The 19703-nt window shown below is 34.9% G+C and overlaps 2 protein-coding genes and 2 long non-coding RNA genes across 9 annotated transcripts in view; 1 reads left to right on the top strand and 3 right to left on the bottom strand.

The window, feature by feature from the left end:
* The window catches only part of LOC145230734 (NACHT, LRR and PYD domains-containing protein 3-like), a 46603-nt gene that overhangs the window by 1571 nt on the left and 25329 nt on the right, over window positions 1-19703 (bottom strand). Inside the window, exons 8-11 of the mRNA XM_080096247.1 lie at window positions 2422-2580; window positions 1335-1493; window positions 791-952; window positions 263-424 (exon numbers count right to left, since the gene is read on the bottom strand). Coding sequence (XP_079952373.1) covers window positions 263-424; window positions 791-952; window positions 1335-1493; window positions 2422-2580 — 642 coding nt within the window. The remainder of the gene's footprint in view (window positions 1-262; window positions 425-790; window positions 953-1334; window positions 1494-2421; window positions 2581-19703) is intronic.
* On the top strand, window positions 13827-14518 carry LOC145230747 (uncharacterized). Its single transcript, XR_013860751.1, has 2 exons — window positions 13827-13937; window positions 14137-14518. It is a non-coding gene; the product is annotated as an uncharacterized LOC145230747 (long non-coding RNA).
* On the bottom strand, window positions 14236-16972 carry LOC145230743 (uncharacterized). Of its 6 annotated transcripts, none has more exons than XM_080096264.1 (4): window positions 16938-16972; window positions 16026-16215; window positions 15643-15740; window positions 14236-15550 (listed from the first exon to the last, which is right to left on the bottom strand). In XM_080096264.1, the coding sequence occupies exons 2-4, from the start codon at window positions 16067-16069 to the stop codon at window positions 15369-15371; spliced, it is 324 nt and encodes a 107-aa protein (XP_079952390.1). In that variant the 5' UTR covers window positions 16070-16215; window positions 16938-16972; the 3' UTR covers window positions 14236-15368. The 6 variants fall into 6 exon arrangements, with proteins under 6 accessions (XP_079952390.1, XP_079952391.1, XP_079952394.1 ...); XM_080096265.1 differs by having other exon boundaries at window positions 16952-16969; XM_080096268.1 differs by lacking the exon at window positions 16938-16972 and having other exon boundaries at window positions 14236-15566; window positions 15664-15740; window positions 16026-16653.
* LOC145230745 (uncharacterized) lies at window positions 18865-19661 on the bottom strand. The gene is made up of 2 exons (XR_013860749.1): window positions 19435-19661; window positions 18865-19261 (listed from the first exon to the last, which is right to left on the bottom strand). It is a non-coding gene; the product is annotated as an uncharacterized LOC145230745 (long non-coding RNA).

A 19703-nucleotide genomic window follows, 5' to 3' on the forward strand; every position in this document is an offset into this window, starting at 1 on the left:
TTTTAAAACTGTGAATTTTGTACCTAAATGCAACAAATAATATGTAAAACAGCAAAAAAAAAGATACAAAAGTGTTAAACCGGAATAAAGTAAAGATTATTGGGGATAGACTAAAAATCCATTGTGACTGTTTCAACTCAACTACTGCATGTGTAAGGTAAATCGGGGCCAAAAATTAAAAATTTTGAACTGTAAAATATACTTAGTCACATTAGGTTCTCCTAAAAATTCTGCTGTGTTCAAATATAAGTTTGCAACTCACTGAGTGGTCCATGTTGAGGATGGCAGCAATCAATGCTCGCAGGCAAGTGATGGTCAAATCGCAATCATACAACCACAGTTGACGGATGTTGTAAACACAAGATGACACATGATTGACACCAATCAACCCAATGTTGTTTTCTCTAAGATATAGGAAATTCATCTGCAAACAAAAGAACATGAAAGGAAAACAGATAAGCAACACAAGTGTTTTTTGTGAAATTTACAAACGTCCAGTTTTTACACAATAACGTGAAGTAAGCTTATGTTACTGGATTCCATAATTTGTGTAACCAAATTTGATTAAATAATGCTTATAAGTAAAAAATAATTTTGCCAATAAACTTTGCCTTGTGATTTAATATTGTAATAAGTAGTGAGAATTAGTTTTTTGATAACACTTTATTATAACATTTATTAACAGAAAAAACTGGAAGAGATAATAAAAAACAAACTTATAACAAGCAAAGCCTTTATTTTGCTGAGCTTTGCAAAAGTAACAAAACAGTTCTGAGCATTAGTAGCTTACTGGTTTTTCCCGATTGCTGATTTCATGGCACAGTTGTTCAAGACCATCACCTGTGACTGAACATTTTCTCAACCATATCCCATCAAGCTTAGAGATGCCCGGTGCAAAACTGTCCAAAGCTTTCTTGGACATCACATTTCCACTCATGTTCAGCAAACTCATCTATAAAAACACCAACATGCATCTGTTAACTGGAATATATCTGTAACATTTTATTTGTGTTGAAATTCTTAAAACAGACAATGGTTAAACAATTGCTCATTGTTTTTGCATGACACTCACAATTGTTTTCCATTGTCTTTATTACAACAGTACTGTTACGTAACAAACACCAATCATAATACATAGATATTAGGAGCTCAATTATTTTTTTTCCAAACAAGTTGAAGGTTACAAACAATAAACTGATAAATTTTGGAAAACTAAATATTCATTATGTTGTGATAAAATTTACTTGTTTTTAAATATTTTACATCTTATTACATAAAACCCAACAAAATTCTATAATAGTTTGGATGTTAAAAAGTAGAAACAACAAACTTACATTTGTATCTCGCTTTGCTGTGGCTTCAGCTATTGCATTGAAATCATCTTCTTGCAAGTTGGATGGGGCAAGCAATAATACCTGCATCAAGTGGATGGATTTGGCCAGATACTTTCCAACACCATTGAGGTTGTTGAGAGACAAGTTAAGATGAGACAACTGTAAGAGACAAATATGAAATTATTTGGTAAAACACTTTTGTCATCTACGTTTGCATCTTGATTATATTAAATCATTGCTTAGATCAGGGGCGGGCAACTTCTCCAGTTGGCGGGCCTGATGTGGGAAAATGAGGTACTTGGCGGGCCGGGTTCCTGAATCGATACATTAATCGCGTATTTATCCAGTGATTTAAAACGGATTTTTGACCACCTAAACCAGGGGTGGGGAGCCTTTTTGTCTATAAAGGCTTCCAAACGATTTATCGACACTCGTGTAGGCCGCATAGACTGTTTCCCAGGCCAAGGACAGTGATGTTCAAACTTTTTGACTTACAGAATGGTCGTTTTGCTATTCCTCGTAGTTTGTAGGACTTACGGTCCAAGCTAATTAAAATTCCTCACTACATTTTCATCTTCATCACAACATTCAGCAGGATTTATTTAAACTAGAAATTGTAGAACCTGGAGTTTTTGGTAGTCCTATGGAAATCGCTTTATATACCACTATGGGATCATGGGTCTTGTTTGAAAACCACTGCCCTGGAACTAATCCAAAAATATTCTGCAATAAAGTCAAAAATACGTTTCTGTGCAGTCGGTTATATCATCATCTTAAAAATGTATTTTGCCATCGAAGGCCGCACTTGGTGCCCTAAAAGGCCGCATGTGGCCTTTAGGCCGCAGGTTCCCCACCCCTGAACTAGGCTATACGTGTGGAAACAAAGGAAACCGTTAAAGTAGGACACACACAAGGTTGGTAGTTATGTCGTAACAATGGACGTATGGTGCAATGGTGACAACGGCGGGACTTTTTTTTTGCTATTGGAGAGCGTTATTTTGACGTAGGGCCGTATGTTGCCCACCCCTGGCTTAGATGGAAAACTAAAATCAGCCGTTATTATTCCGCAAACTACAAAATCACATACATGGATATTGTGTTGTGTGATGACACCAACCAGATTTTCCACCATAGGAATTGTCAAACCACAAGCCAATAGTGTCAGTTCAGTGATACCAGGAAGAAGCTCCAAGATAATCTCAAAATCCACTGATAAGTCAACTTCCTTCAAATGCAACTTGGGAATCTGACAAAAAAACATTAGAGTGCATTAAGCTGATAACGATAAAAAAAATCAGGCCAAAACCTCTTTCAAAAAATACAACACATTTTGCGGTCTGTATTATGATGTTTTTAATAAACATATTTTAATAATAAAGTAAAACTGTTTCCTTTCTTTTAAAATTGTTTTTGTGTATTTACAACTGAGGAATTTTTGCAGCTATGTTATAGTTGGTGCACACGAACAAAATACAATGTAAAAATTAAATGCTTGTCAAATCTTTTTATTCCAGTTTACATTACTAGTTAATATTAATATTCTCTGAATTCACAATACCATTATTGTTGCCTATGACATTATAATAAAACTAACATTTTTATGTTGAAAAACAAATTTAAAGTTTTTACTTTGTGTGTGGATTGCTGAATGGTGTTCAGTAATATATGTAGACCCGGTCCAGTAAAAGTGGATCGATTCCACCAATCCCCCACATTAAGTATGTGAGATTCTTCAGCAGCTGATAGGACATGACAGAAACTCATTACTTGGTGGGGAAGAAAATCTCCTGATAGTAACAATGGGTTGGGAAGGGAATTGGCAACAGCCTTGGTTAAATCATCATCTTTGGCCTCATTTGCCCAACTGCATATGTTGGAAAGTGTGGAATCTTTTTCTCTTGAGTTGAACTCGCGTATTTGTGTAGATGATTTTATGACATCATCATAATATTCTGCTGCAGTAATTGGAATATCAGATGGTAATTCACTCAATTTTGGTAAAAGCTTCCTGGCTTGTATTTTCACAACTTTTTCTTTTCTGTTTATCTCTTGGCCATCAGGAAATAATATTTTCAGTTTTTCTTGAACTTTTTGATGACAAAATCCAAATAGAAAGCGGACAACCACCTCCCAGGAACTTTGTTGAAATATATGTTGAATCTTGGAGGAGAATTCCTCATAGGATGCAAACACCATGAGATGAAGTGCAGCCAAAAACTCCTGCCATGTGGCATGAATGAAGAAAAATGTCTTTTCCCCATCCAAAACCAACATACCATGTTGATGTTTAGCATGAACACACATGAATGGCTCAATAGATTTCATTTCTATACCATGTTTCGCAAAATCTTGGCTGGGAAATGAAAATTGACGATTTTCAACACCATCCAAAGCCAGCTTGGTTAGTTGCTTTAAATGACTCTTATCTGTGACAAATTTTGTTTTTTTCTGCCATTGCTCAAGTTGATTTAGAAATACATCAGAAATTGACAAAACTGGTTTGTTTGACTCCAGGTTGTCAACAAAGTATGGAATGATCAATCGTGCAAAGATCGGAATAAACAACAATGCAGATACATTGGGTTGTTTTTCCAGTTCATCTTGGACATGTTTTTGTTGCTTTTTAGTTTTGGAATACTGTTTGCAAAGAAGATTTTGAGATTCTTTGCTCAGACCTAAAACTTGTAGCATAAATACTGGCTTGCATTGTGGATTTAGGTTAAGAAATGCATTTGGTCGGGAAGCAATCAACTTTTTTGCATTGCGAAGTAAGCGACCATTTAGCAGATTTTTTAAGATACACTCAGGCTTTTTTTCTTCATGAAGTGACATGCCAAATGGATCTTCGGAAAAATCCTGTGTTGTTCTTGCTTCATCAAGCCCATCAATAACAATCAGTGTGTCTGAAGATTTGTTGATTTCATCTAAAATTGTATCATCTGTTTCTGGTTTGAATTTGTATTCATGATCAGTGGACACAAGAAGAAACTTTAAAAGATTGCATTTCTCCATAAAGTCAACTTGAAGGATGGAAATATAGAACACAAATGAATGTGGATGTGACTCAATCCAATGATTCAAAACAAATTTACAATATGTGGTCTTTCCTATTCCAGCGATTCCTGTTAGGCCGGCCACATTTTGCTGCTGTTTGTTGGTTGTTTTATGTGATGATTTTGCTCTATCATTACATGCTTCTGCTGCCTCCTCAAATAAACTTTCTGGGGGTATATTCTTTTTGTCAGTTTGTTTTTTGAACAACCAGCTGCTTGTATTTCCAAATTCTTCTTTACTCACATTCTCTTGTTTTGTTGCTTGCAGAGGGACACGGTTTATTATGTCAGCTATTGCTTTCACAAATTTCAGGCAACCTTTTTTCAAAGATTGTTTTTCCAAGTCTGAAACTGTTTGAAACACAGGCAGTTATTATCAGTGAATTTTTCTCTTATTGTGTTACTAACATTATCAATGTCTATGTTGTTTTACTTATGTTCTTCGTTTAAACTTTTTTTTGTGTTGCGTTGAGGTTGAATCATACCAAATCACAAAAGTAGTAGCTACATTTCACCTAAATGTTTTGCTGCAGATTTTCAGAAGGATTTAATTTTAAAGTTTAAGTGTTGAAAGATACTTTTGAATTTTAAGTGGATAGGAATTAAAAGTGAACAGTTTTAATACTCAAACTCGAAGATGTATTCTCTAAATAATGTTTATGATAGAATTTGACACTTGTGTCCATTTACATGGCTGCATTGTGTTTTATTTTAATGTCAGCGAGCAGAACAACACCTGATCACATTATGTCACACAGAGTCTGTTGTTGAGCTGCTTGTCTCATTTTTGTTTTGCTGTTGAGTGTTTTTTGAATTTCTTTCACACAATGATTTAACTGTCTAATGTGCTGTTTTTCTTGTTGTTTCTTTCTAATTCTTAAACTAATGTGCAACAACTTAAGAAACTTTTTGCATACTTTTAGCCAGGAAATATTTTGTTGACAGGCCTTTGATATATAAAGGTGTGTCACAAAAATCTTAGTTAAATATACATCTGTTGCTGATTTGTTAAGAGGTACGTTTTTACACTTTTTACCACTCGGTTGTGCAAGTAGTCAATGACAACAGTTGTTTTTATGCTCAGTCAACATAAAATTGCTGCTTAACAATTTAAGCATCAAAATCACATCAGAGCAAGTAATACTGTTTTTGAACAATCATAAGTGGCTCTATAATTTTCCTTTGTTGTCTTTCCTGACCAATGCAGGAATTGTAGACACATTTGTTTGTAGATGAAACTACATTTTTAATTTTAAAATTCCTAATTTCAACAAAAAAATGGTAACACAGAGCTTACAACACTTTTTAGCTCTTGATCCTTGTAACCCATTGCAATCTTTAAATGCTTAAAATCACACATTAGCAACGTATGTCATAAACTTATTTAGTTTGGGGCCTACCTGTCAGTAAATTTTTTGGAAGGGTTAAACAATTACACTCACATACCACTTAAATATGCAACTAGGGGATGCAATTTAATAGTTTGGGGCCTTAAAGTATTTTTTTCATTTATTTAAGTTGGGTGGATTTGGTATGATTTTAACCATTTTATCAACAACATTAATGATAGAGTCTTAGTAATAAATATGCCATTATATGTTTTGATTATTGATAATTAAAGTTTTTCTACTTATTAGGATCCAATTAGTTGAAAAATAAATGCCTAAAAAGAAAGTTACAACCTGATATTGTCTCTTTCCAGTCAAATTCAGATGAACTTTGTGAATCTGATTCATTATCACTTGAACATGAGTCCACTAAAATTAAAAAAACTTAAATATACTTTCAAATAACACTGTGTTGTACCTTTAAACCTGATCAAACTGCCATTCTTATAATTGAAATGTAAGGATAGGCTGTGGTGGGATTTGAACCCACAACAGGAGCCTAACTGTGTTTGGGATTATGAAACTGAGCTACACAGGCTCTGCAATCACATTCATAGCTTGCTATTTGCAGTTGTACTTTGTCAAACAAATGCCTGAATGATTGTGTTAATTCATTACAACACCCCTTGCAGACCTACATGTTGTGTATAACTTACCCACAAAGATCATAAGGTTTTCATGAGTACAAATGAACCAACCTTTAGTTGAAGATCCAGCTGCTTTTGATTCGGGTTTGGAAATGTCAGGAGCAACAAGCTCAATGTGTTTTAGAGCTTTTGCAACTTTCTTCACAGAAGCTAAAACAAAACATGGTAGGATCTTTTGTATTTTTCTTACCGGCCCAGAACTACAACAAGTTTAAACCGAATAAAAAAATTCATTCAGGGTAATTTATTTGGATGCAATTGAAAAAGAACTGGGTTCCTAGTGGCGATTTGGTTGTGTAACTTCAAGTAACTGCTTACAAAAGTTACTATAAATCCAATTCAAAACATTGGATCATATCATGAACGTAAGTTGATTAACTGAAATTATGAGCAATAAAAGAATTTGGTCTCTGGACTATCGTACTTCTTATTCAAAGAGTAAATTAAAATTTTTTTAAAGGAAATCCACTTCTAAAAAAATTAGTACACCATAGTTGAGTTTTGAATGCTGCTACTTGTGTATTGCACAAAACAAAAAAAAGGCCTAATTTGAACAAAACTTTGGCAGTCCAAGTAAAAAAATACTAAATTGCATCAAAACAAACTTTAAGAATATGTAATAACATACTTTGATCTCTGCCAGCCACATAAAAGTTTGTTGTCCCCATGTACCTTCCGGAAATATTGAGAACAACAACAGATTTGGCTAAAATTCAACAACACAATTGATCCAGCAAATGTCATGTTTTTTTTTTAAATACAGTTTAAACCTCAAGTACTTTAATAAATAAGCTATTGCTGCAAGGCATAGTATCAAGTTTATAGAGCTTAAGTACTTAAACTGTGACAAAATCCATGTAAAAACCACAGATGTGGACATCTTTTAACTGACAATATCATAGAAATGTCAAACCTTGTTGGGAAGAAGGTTCTAATGCCTCAGGACTGAGTTGCTGCAAAAACAAACAAATCAAACATTACAGTGCATAAACATGTAGATTGCCATAGTGTTTGTGGCATTTTATTGTGTATTAGACACGGTATAAATCAAAGGCTACATGTCAAGCCTGAGGTAATTCAGATAATATTTTAGCCCTCTCATTCTCTATCAGACACCATATGAAATCATGTAAAATCAAATTATGATTGCAATTATGGAAACAAGTCCGATTTCCAAAACTGTGTCATTTGGTGCTTTATCCTCTGTTAAATTATAAAAATAAAATAAAACGTGCATTGTGACAATATGACAGAGTCTAAATTTAAACTTCACTAGCATAGGACACTTTACACAATTTCTAACACACCAAGTTCACACAACTTTAATTAAAATAAAAAATAGCTTTTTCGCGCTGGCCAACATGTGTATATTGGTAAACAAAATCACCATCACTAGTGGAAAGGCAAAATCAACTAGAAGGGTGGCTTAGCACATTTTGTCATTGCCTATACACTCATATATTTGCCTATACACTCATAAACATTCATATATTTCCTCTGCTTATTTTATATTGGGTCCCACATTATCCAGCGTCTTTTATAACCTTAGTTGTTTCTGCAGGCAGAAACTCATGGGTCCCCACACATGCAAAGTTAAAAATAATGCATTTCAAGAGATAACCATGAGAAAGTCGGGTGTTGTAGGGTAAAACACAGTGATCAGCACTGGGCTTAAATAAAAATACTATGAAACCACAATAATTCAATCAATAGTACTACAAAATTCGAGCCCAATCCGCCAATGTTTAAAGGTTTGACCACTAGAGGTGTTTTAGGCAACAACCATTAATGCTTCTGACTACATAGGGCTGTTAACAACCCCTTAACTGCCATGCCACAAAAACGTCCAACAAGCAACCCACAAACACAAGTAACACACAACTGGTTTGGGGCTACAGCATTGAACACAACAATCAACACCTATAAATGGCCTCTTCTTCAAGCTATCCAAATTTCAGTCCATTCCGACACTGTTTAAAACCTCACCCATTTTAAGGGTTTAACAGGGTAAATACTGGGGTTATCAACACAAACAAAGTGGGAAGCACATCTACATAACTATCTTTACCATATGTGTAAGTTTCATCCGAATCCATTAAACATTTGATGGCAAAACGAGTCGGACAAACTTTGCGAGGTAAAAAAACATTTTAGGTGGCTAGCGGGGTAAGTACTGGGGTTATCAACACAAACAAAGTGGGATGCACATCTACATAACTATATCTACCATCTGTGCAAATTTCACCCAAATCCATCATACATTTGATGAAAAAAATGGTCGGACGAACTATGGGTGAAAAAAAAACAGTTTAGGGGGCTAGCAGGATAAATAGTGGGGTTATCATCACAAACCAAGTGGGATGCACATCTACATAACTATATCTACCATATGTGCAAATTTCACCCAAATCCATTAAACATTTGATGGAAAAACGAGTCGGACAAACTTTGGGTGAGAAAAAAAACATTTTAGGGGGCTAGCGGGGTAAATAGTGGGGTTATCAACACAAACAAAGTGGGATGCACATCTACATAACTATACCTCTACCATCTGTGTAAGTTTCATCTAAATTCATTAAACATTTGATGGCAAAACGAGTCGAACAAACTTTGGGGTAAAAGGGGGCTAGTGGGGTAAATACTGGTGTTATCAACAAAAACAAAGCGGGATGCACATCTACATAACTATATCTACCATCTGTGTAAATTTCATCGAAATCCATCAAACATTTGATGGCAAAACGAGTCGGACAAACTTTGGGGAGAAAAAGAAAAGAAAAAAATGTGAACAAACAAACAAATATTTGGGGGTAAAGGGGTGAAAATGGATATATACAACTTCAAGTTACAAAATAGTTTAAAATACGCTGCAATGTACCAATCAAAAAGTATGAAACTACAGAAACATCTGCTTTAGCAAGTATAGCCGTTTTAAAAATTTCACATTTTAAGGGGCTGTGGGTGAACCGAGGGGTCAAACGAGGTCAAAATTCACATGGACCATCTTTAGACCAATATCTATAATGTGTGTAAATATGAAAAAGTTTGAACCATTCTTTCTAAATCAAAACGTTGGGACAAATCCGAATTAAAAATTACTCGTTTTGGGGGACTGTGGGTGAACCGAGAGATCAAACGGGGTCAAAATTTACATGGACCATCTTTAGACCAATATCTGTAATGTGTGTAAATTTAAAAAAGTTTGAACCATTCTTTCTTGACCAAAACGTGGGAACAAATTCGCGTTAGAAAGAAAAAAAGAAAAAAGAAAAAAAAATATAGGCAAAAACAATATGTGTCCCCTTCAGGGAAGGGGGACCCATAATTTTGCTAACTTGTTATTACATATTGATGGAAGTTTGTTGATATTTTTCGGATGTAATGACAAGAGCACCTATTGAAACTACATGTAAATAATGGCAATAACTTTAAACAGACTCAGCACACTTCTCATGCAGTACACAAAAAGGCAATTTTAAAGTTTCATAAAATAGTGCCCTGGTAATAGTTGTAATTACATTTAGTGTGATGCAATCACAGCAAATCATTTTATCCACTCTTATTTAGAGTAACTGCTGGATAAGTACATGTAGCAGAATGTCATTTAAAAAAAAAATTGTCCAAATTTATCACAGTTGCCTTTTAAGCAACTCTTGAAATTCAATCTCGAATAAATACGATCAGCAAAAACTTTAAACACAACCATACGATTTTTTTGCACAATTTTTTTGACAAGTTTTTGACAAACAAATTAATCTAAATGAAGGTTACCTCACTTAAACCACTTGTCCCAGGTTCCAAGTTTCTTTGTTCAGACATCTCAGCTTTGGAGTATTTTTTGTTGTTGCAAAAAAATGTAAACTACAGTTTAAACCCTTTACATTGGCCAATTACAGTTAACTGTAACATGGAGCAGCACAAATGCAGCTCAGTCAATCAAAAGTGTAACAAATGTTTTTTTTTATCCAGATAAAAGTAAAAGTAATATCTATTGCCTATAAAATGTGATGCTTCAGAAGTGGAAAAGTTGACACTAGGTTAATTAATAAATGCTGTTGCATTTGTCTGTTTTAGCCTTTCTGGTGGTTTAGCTGCTCATTTTATGGAATTTCTTTTTTTTTAAATAAACAGACATTGTCCAAATCATAACCCAAATAACCATAAATTTAGTAATATTCCAATGGTGCTGTCAGGATAATAAGGCATGATATGATATTGGATGAAACGGATGAAATTTTTGATGTTCTCACAAATTGATGCACAAACAAAAAACAGATAAGTTGAAGGCTATTCATAAATTGAAACACATTACCATGCAACTAAAAATGTGTTATAACAACCATAGCTTTTAGTATCACTGTGTTTAAAATGTGTTTTAGAAAATAAAAAATTCAAACATGTTTTGTTTCAGTTGTTAAATTTAATACTGGAGCAAGTGAAACTATTAAAACGGTTTGATATACTGTGGACGTTGTGGTAAGAACGCTCCAAGTAAAGGAATATAAAAATCCTGTTATTCAAATGCCTTTACACGTTCTGCATTGCTGCTAAACTCAAGGTTTTTGCACGGTTTGCCACGTTAACCTTTTACCCACCTACGTGACAGTGCCAGGCAAATGCGGCAAATAAATCGGGGTTTATTGCATTGACGTCAAACGTTGTCACGGCAACCAGCACGGGGAGCTCGAACTAAATTTGCTCGTAAATTGTTCAAACAAACGGAATTTCTAGTTCTTCCGTGTTCAGATTTCGGACAGAAAGATTTTATGACCCAATTGCTAATGTCACAAAATAATTATGTATTTGTCAATCACAGTACTAAAGCAACTGCAAATGATTCGGTTAAAAAAACCCTTCTCAAAGGTATTATAATAATAACAATTATAAACATTTGTTCGGCAAAGAAGTAAAGGCTGCGTGACTGAGTCGCTATTTAAAACGTGTTTTGGCGTTGAAACTTTATTTTTACTTGCTTTAACTATGATTTTACTTGCTTTAGTTGTTAAATCTAATCCCGGATAGGAGGTTAATCAATGGAAAGGTTGGGTTTTGTGTATACTAGGGTTGGAGCACTATACACGGATCTGTTAATAAGTTCAAAAAGGGAAAATAAAGGCCCGAATAAAAGTAAAAAGCGGCATGCTTTAAAGCCTCATGATCGGCAAATGCCTTTACAAGTTCTGCATTGCTGCAAAACTCTTGCAGAGCGTTTCACGTTAATTTTTTACTTCCCACCTACGTGACAGTGCCAGCCACAGTTACTTTACCCATTTGACGTCAAATGCCCGTTTGACGTCAAATGCAATAAACTCCGATAGCAGCACATAAATCGGAGTTTATTGCATTGACGTCAAACGTCGTCATTGCGACCAGTCAATTTAAATCGTAAAGTGTTTAAACAAACTGAAATGTCTAGTTACAAACTAATTTCCGAGAAGATTTTGCGATTGTGTGTATAAGTCGCTGTTAACAATTCAAGAGGCTGTTGTTGTGCTAGCGAGTTTGCGATTTGAACAAAAACAAGCAACGTTTGGACGTCACAGTTACTTTGCCCAAATATATTTTAAAATTGGTTTCAAGAAGTTTAAAAAGCTGTTTTGACCGACATCACTGGACTAATATTCGCATCTTTTTGTCCAAAAAATGTAAACAAATATTACTCGGGATTTCCCTGTTGGTTAACCCCCTTAAGTCAATAAAAAGTTTATTTATTTTACTGAAGACATTAAGGCAGTACTAATAAAGTTCATCGAATTTTTGGCTCGTATATTCTTTCTGTATTTAAAACAGTAGAGTAAGTCAGGTACACATCATATGACAGATGGCCCGGAAAGAAGCTTAACTAAAAACAAAATGCAAATAAAGTTGCTTGAAACAAATGCGCATTCGTTTCTTTAATTCAGACGTTACAACAACTAATGTCATTATTAGTGAAAGAACAATTGCCACACAGAGAAAGTGCGTTTAAATAGTACACCTACATGTTCCTGTGGAAAACTTACATCGGCGAAACTCTTTGAAATACCGGAATCGAGAAAATAAGACATAAGTGTGGACATGATTTGTACAATATCAATTTTCAAGCTTTGAAATTCAAGGAACCTGAGTTCTTAGTTGCTGCATCTCACCACATACGACTTCTCGTATTTGAATCACCTCAAAATTTAAGAACGCTTACCAGAACTTGCCGTTAACGCGACATCCATACCTCTGTGGGCATTTCAACGCATAAACGCGCCGTTTGTGCTTGGCAAACATGCGACATTAATGCCAATGATGTTTAAGCAATTTCCTATTAAGAAGCTGCTTTTTACTTGTTTTTTTTTAATCGGTGGAGTTGTTACTTTGGAAACACGAATTGGATTTGGATCAAAATGTCGAAAAATTTCAAGTAGGGCTGAAGGTTGACTAAATTGATCACCCTACTAATCAAAGTCGGCCATTGGTTTGCGGAACTGTACGATTCGAGCCTTCCAGGGCTGATCCCAGTTATGAATTTATGTTCATCTTAACTGATACTGGTCTGGCGATCCCCTACTACGAAGCTGACATGTGCAGCATACGAGGCAGGCAACGGTGCTTGTGATTCGACTTTCGGCGGATTCTCCACTGAGCCTGTGTAGCTCAGTTGGTAGAGCGCAAGTCCCGGAAAGACTTCATTCAATACCAACAGAAGTTATATCACTACAACGTATAGCTTCAATCAACTAATCGTCAGAGATCCAGACGAGGCTGATCTTTATCACGATCTATACGCTATACGCAAGTTTACCAACATAAGCACGTTGTTGCTAAGCAGGTTACGAAGGCCATTTACTACACCTTTGTACCCACAGGTTCGAATCCCACCGCAGGCTAGATTTTTCTAGCCTACGCCTTGCCATATGGTGGTGAATGCTTGGTGACCGACTGATTCGGTATAGCGCCTTCAATGGATCTGGCGTACTGTGATTTATATATGAGTGTGCCGTGATCGCTGGTCTGCATAGACGCTTCAGGGCTGATCCCAGTTCTGAATTTATGTTCATCTATTAATAAAGACTGGGGATTCGTAGTGTGGTCTTTATTCTGGAGCTTAAACTATGCGGCAGAGTGTCTTTAAAACCGCACCACCCTCTTTTCATAACACGGGTGGTCAGTGTCTAGAACCCTCTTGACTCGTTGCTACCCCACTCACTTTCTGTGACATCACAACGCCTTATAACACGGTGTAGCTGCAACGCGTTCATTAATTATCCACCAATTGTGCCCGACACTTTTTTGGCGCTTCATAACGTTTTAACGTTGCGCAGCTATTTCCAGATTGGTGATTGTTTTAGTGGATCTATGTTGTAATGTTGTCACCAAGCGAAATAAACACAACTTAACTCATATCTAAGTGTTTTAGTTGCCTTAAGGTAAGCACTTTTTTCCAAGGAATGCAGCCTGACTACCATGAATAAAAATGTACGCATTATGACGTCACATACCGTTGTAAACAAACTGGCGCCAGTTTGTGTTCTTGGTTTTTGGTAGGTAAGTTATATTGTGTACGCTCTCAAAAGGAGTTTGAGGTACTTATTAAACATTAAATGCGTATAAACACTCCCATATAAAAGATTCAATGTTAGGGTTGATTCTGATGAAGTTTTGCTCCTACTCGTGAACTTCACTGTCCTGTTTTTTTAATATATGTACTCGAACTATTTTATTCAACATCGAATTTTTAACACAGTTGGGAGACCCAGCCATATTGCGACTTAAATGACTAACAAAACGGAACTGTTCTCCCTTTTTAAATGGAAACTTTTTCTGAGAAATGAAGACCACAAAGCTGTGCAAATGCCTTTTTATTTTTGGTATAAACTCCACCCAGAACCTACTACACCATACACAATGTTTTGATCATGCATTAATATCCTAACATAAAACACAGTTTACTGGCTAGTTTGAAGCAAACATGTTTGCGATTTTCTTAAAAAAGCATTTAATCATACAATTGTAATTACAGAAGCCATATTTTTGTTTTAAACAAAAAAATCCATGTTTCACATTCTCTTTCACATTTCTGTTTTGTAACATTTTACTGTTTGTGCCAGTGCATTGCAAAAGGCTGTTTTATTCATAAATTAAACACACATAAAATATGAGTCCTTTAGTTATATGGAGTACAAGCCTGTGACTGTCATTAAAAAGGCAAATTAGGTAATCATATTGATTTTGAAATTGTATTGTAAATGAATCAATAAACAAACATCAGTTTTTCAAAAACTTCAGAAAGAAAATAAGGAATATTTATTTTTATTACAATATTAAACTGAAAGTATACAATTTGATTGAAATAGGTACAGTAAAATTTGACCGTAGTGAGAAGGTTTTTACCAACAAAAATACCAAAAACACATTTGCTGAAAGATGTGGCAGGTTTGTCAATTAGAACAAAAACCTCAAGTTATTGGTATATTTAGCTCCTGATGTTAATTAAACCTTAACTGAGTCTTCCTCACAAAATGTAAAAATAACCCAATAGTACCAAGAAAAAAATATGCACTCAGCATGCATAAAAACAGCTTCCATTATATAAACTATCTTCAAATGTCATTTGTGGTAAATATCATACAAGAAAAAAAAAATGTTTGTACTACTGTATTCGACATCCAAGTTCTAATTGGTTGGAGAAATGATTAATTTATCAATGGGTAATAACCAACACCCAGACAATATGTAATCTTTATTCTGACTGCCTGTAGAATGTAGACCAGTGGTTCTTAACCTTTTTTTCTTTTTTTTGCACGCCCCTGGGTTTCTTAATTATATAGAATAGATCTAACCAACCTTAATGATTCAGCATCCCCGCACCCCCTAGGAACAGTTCTCACACCCCTTGGGGGTACGAGAACCCTTGGTTAAGAACCCCTGATGTAGACATTGCTAAAGAAATACTAAACCTTTTCAACAAAAATAAAACTACCATGGCAACAGATTTACATATTGTATGAGCAATAAATTTTGTACATTGGAAGAAAATTTAGTATAGCCATATACACTGCAAAAATACCTGCGCACAATTATCAGCCCGATAACACAGGCGTGCATGCTGGAGATTTTATGTAAGAGTGGGTTGCACAGAAAGAAAGTGTACTGCAAGTCTGCAACCAACAAAATCTGAAAATAGAAAAAAAATGTTTTTAAGTATTTCTAGAAGTTGCACTTTTTTCAGTCATAAACACCATGTACTCACTGGATGACAATAGTAACTGACCAAATTTCTTGTTGATGCTATCATCTTGTGTAAACACCACCTCATTGCAAGAAGCATCTTTTACTTGTTTATGAGATCTGTTTATAAATTCAGAATCAATATTGATGTAAAAACCTGAACTTTCTAAATTAGTAAAATTAGTAACTAAAAGTTAAGTTTTTATGAGGAACACAGTATGTACTATTTTGAGTGAGTATTCATTTTTTAAGGCAAGGGTCTTTGGTTAACTGGACATTTTTAATGAAGCAAAATCCTTTCAAAAATTAGGGTTTTTTTCTGTTAACTTGTGAAGTTTCTGTTATTTATGTCTGTTCTTAATCTGACACAAAAAATATGTTTGTGTTCTGCCATCTGATACCTACCTCACACTTATTGGTTGATTTCTTGTCCCTGATTTCAACACCATTTTGTTGCTTTTGTAATTGGCAGGCAAAATTGTTAAAGTTGAGCAATATGTTCCCAATGGTGATGGTCATGGCATGTCAGTCAGGAAAAAAGGTTTCGCCCATCAGAACCATATGCTTTCACCAGTGGCTGACTTGATGCTGTAGACTTAAAGGGCACATGACCTGTATTATACTATTTTAGTATTCTATAAAATATTTTAAAATTTTAGTAAACTATAGTAGTGTAGCTGTGGGTGACACTAAAACGCTGAATGGGCGGGACGTCGCGGAAACCGCTCAATATCGGGTAAATTGCTGACGGTTAGTGCTATTAGGGTTAGGTTGAGGTTTTATAATAGTATATGAATCAAAAAATGTCCCTGCCTAAAACTTATTCAACTATTTCCTGACATTAGGCAAAAATGCTATGGCGGGACGTCGCGGGAGATGGCGGGACGTTTCGGGCGCGGAATGTAGTGTTCGGCGGAATTTTTTTTAATGATTTTCTATTATAAAACCTTATCCCAACCTTAATAGCTCCAACCGTCAGCAATTTAACCCGATATTTAGCGGTTTTCACGACGTCCCGCCATCTCCCGCGACGTCCCGCCCATTCAGCGTTTTAGTGTCACCCGTAGTTGTTCTTTATAGGCTACAGTCTTTCTAAAAAAACAAACAAAAATACATTGTGTGATATTAAACAGGTTGCAGACGATGTTCGCGACTTTGCGCAAAATAAATTACAATTCAAAATGTTATCCGTAAAGTTTTTTTAACAAAAATAGTTGGTGCAGACTGCAGACTACATGTCACATTATAACAAGAAGCAACAAAACCGGTATCACCACGCGCCAAATTGAAACCAACTACCATGACGGAAACAATCACCTGGCTATAGTTACCGTAGTCAGGCTGCATTCCTTGGAAAAAAGTGCTTACCGTTGGCATATTTCCAAAATGTTTCCGAATTCGAACAACGGGGTTTTTAAGCCAATCACAATGGAGGAACTTCGCGGGTCACGGCATCTTTTAACCAATCACAACACACCCTGCGTATCAGATTTTATTAACCAATTAGAGGACACCTTGCGTAGCAACCGGCCTTCCATCGTATTTAAAGTATGTTTAGCACAGTTTAGTGATGGTTGTAAATTGTAATAGTTACAGGAAAAAGCAATTATTTTGTTCTTTTTAACATAATAACGCTTATAAACGATTTTGGTGGCAATGGCGGTGTCTATCGTTCATGAAAAGGATTTTCTGCAGTAAGTAACCCAAAATGGATTATTAATGACTATATGGTTTTCTAACTTGAGAGTTCTGACCCTTTTGTCCTGTATCTACAGAAGATGTTTAAATTAGAGTAAGTTTATGACCAGACTTTCCAGTAATTTTGATTGGAGACAAAAAGCAGTGGAAAGTTTCCATCTCTTGTGCTCAATTTGATACACGTGTATAGTTGAAACATAATCAAGTCTCACCCCAAAAGACAACTTCAAGTCTTACTCGAAACGACAAGAACAGAAAAGCCAAGACACCCTACCCAAACATTGACAGCAATTGTCTAAAAGTGACAAGCTATTGACACTCACATTTCTTTTCTGCTTGACTTCAAAAGCACAAAGTTCTTATGCCTTTCAGCTTTTCAATGCACTTTGGTTTGAAATATATTTACTAGTTTTAATTATACTGTGCAGCGTGTACATGTAGATCTCAAAGCTGTAACATTTACCACTGGTTGTGAACATTTGGTACTAGATTAATTTCAGTTTAGACACAATACATTAAATAAAAATTTCATGATGTGGTATAAACTTATTTAGTATACTTCATAAATTAAGTACTTTTCCTTTGAAATGTTATGCAGTATCTATATCCTAAATGGTGAAGTTTATAAGCTTGTTGTTCTGTTTTTATGTTGAATTAAAATTGTAGTGTTGACTACCATGGTGAATTTTATAATCAATTTGCCCTAGAAATGCTACGAAGGACCTTGCACCTGTAGAAATAGCACAATGCAACAAAAGATGGACTAAAATCGTTAGATGTTTATTTAAAAATTGTGATTACAGCCTGCATAATAAACAGAAAATGTTTAGTGTAGGGTTGGGTATTATCTGGTCAAATCGAAACTATACACACTATAATAAATACATTTACAAAATGGCCCTTTTAGTTAGTAGTTAAACACTATCCTTGTCCATCACCACAAGTAATGAATGTAAAAGTCATCTAATATTAATTAGTTTGTAAATGTTGAATATATATTATATCACAGGATTTTCCAACTATACCACAGATCTTTTTTACACAAACAGCTGCCAGCTTGTCTGTATTTTTCACATATATATTACAAATGTAAATGGTTTTCTGGTGATATTCTATATGCTCTAAATTGATGTCATATTTTACCAAAGAATAAAGTACTTGATGATACAAATGTAATGTTGCATCTATGCTCATGGTTTGCAACAATAAGCATAAAAAAGCTTGGCGAGTTTTTTTTACATTTTAGATAGGGTGCTGTCAATGGACAGGTTTGCCAACTGTAATTAACAGTATGCTAAGTGAAAAGGTTTTTGTTTCATCACAAATATTATGAAGATATTATAGATACATAACAGACATAACCGACTTTTATACTATTTATGGTTCCAAACATGGGATTGCAAATAAATAAAACCTAAACTAGTGTAAGAAAAAATTTAATACTGAGAAAAAGTTGGTCACATACAGTGAGATAAGGAAAACAACTTTCTAAGACTGCTGCATGATTGTTTTAGGTGGTAGTTATTATGTACACTATTTTTGGGTATAAATGTTTATCATTTTAATGTCGTAAGAAAAAAGCACAACAAACTCTTCTCACAATTTACTTCATACTGTAGTAGCATTTAGTTACATTTAAGTTAGAACTGCACTGTGTACAACTAAAAAAGCCATTCATCTCTGTTAGTTAGGAACAGTTTGATGAACTGCACTGTGTACAACCAAGAAAACCATTCATCTCTGTTAGTTTGGAACAGTTTGTTGATCCCAAGGTATGGCATGCATAATTTGATAAATTGCGTTGTTCATAGGTGATTGCACTAGCGACAATGAGGCACAATACGCTTTTATTATACCATCCAAACTTGTTTGTTGTGCAGTACTCATCATATATGCATAGGAAAAAATCGACATTGATTGATTGAAAGGGATGTGTTGCTATCCTAAACAAACACATACCATTGATGAGAGAAAATATTTTGCATAGAAGCTATTTCAGACTTAATAACAATTAGTAGTGTTTAATTTACCATGCATAAAGCATTTATTGCACAGAAACCATTTTACACTCACTAAAATTATAATTTTCTGTTATTCATAACCTAACGAGCGTTACCTTCATTTCAAACATCCCAAATACATCAGTCTTTATCTTGTTCTGACCCGCAAAACGCATTTTTAAATCAAAACTGACAACAAACTTTGAATCGTTGACAACAGTCAAGTTAAAGTCACCACTTAGCAACCTAGACGTGACGTAACGACAACCCGCAGATTTCCGCTGTTGTGATTGGCTGAAAAAACCCTGTTGTTCGAATTCGGAAACATTTTGGAAATATGCTTACCGTTGCTTAACTCATATGTTTTCTATTTTCAACATCGATT

Source organism: Phallusia mammillata, chromosome 5 (genome assembly GCF_965637545.1).
Source record: "Phallusia mammillata chromosome 5, kaPhaMamm4.hap1.1, whole genome shotgun sequence".
Classification (NCBI taxonomy): domain Eukaryota; kingdom Metazoa; phylum Chordata; class Ascidiacea; order Phlebobranchia; family Ascidiidae; genus Phallusia; species Phallusia mammillata.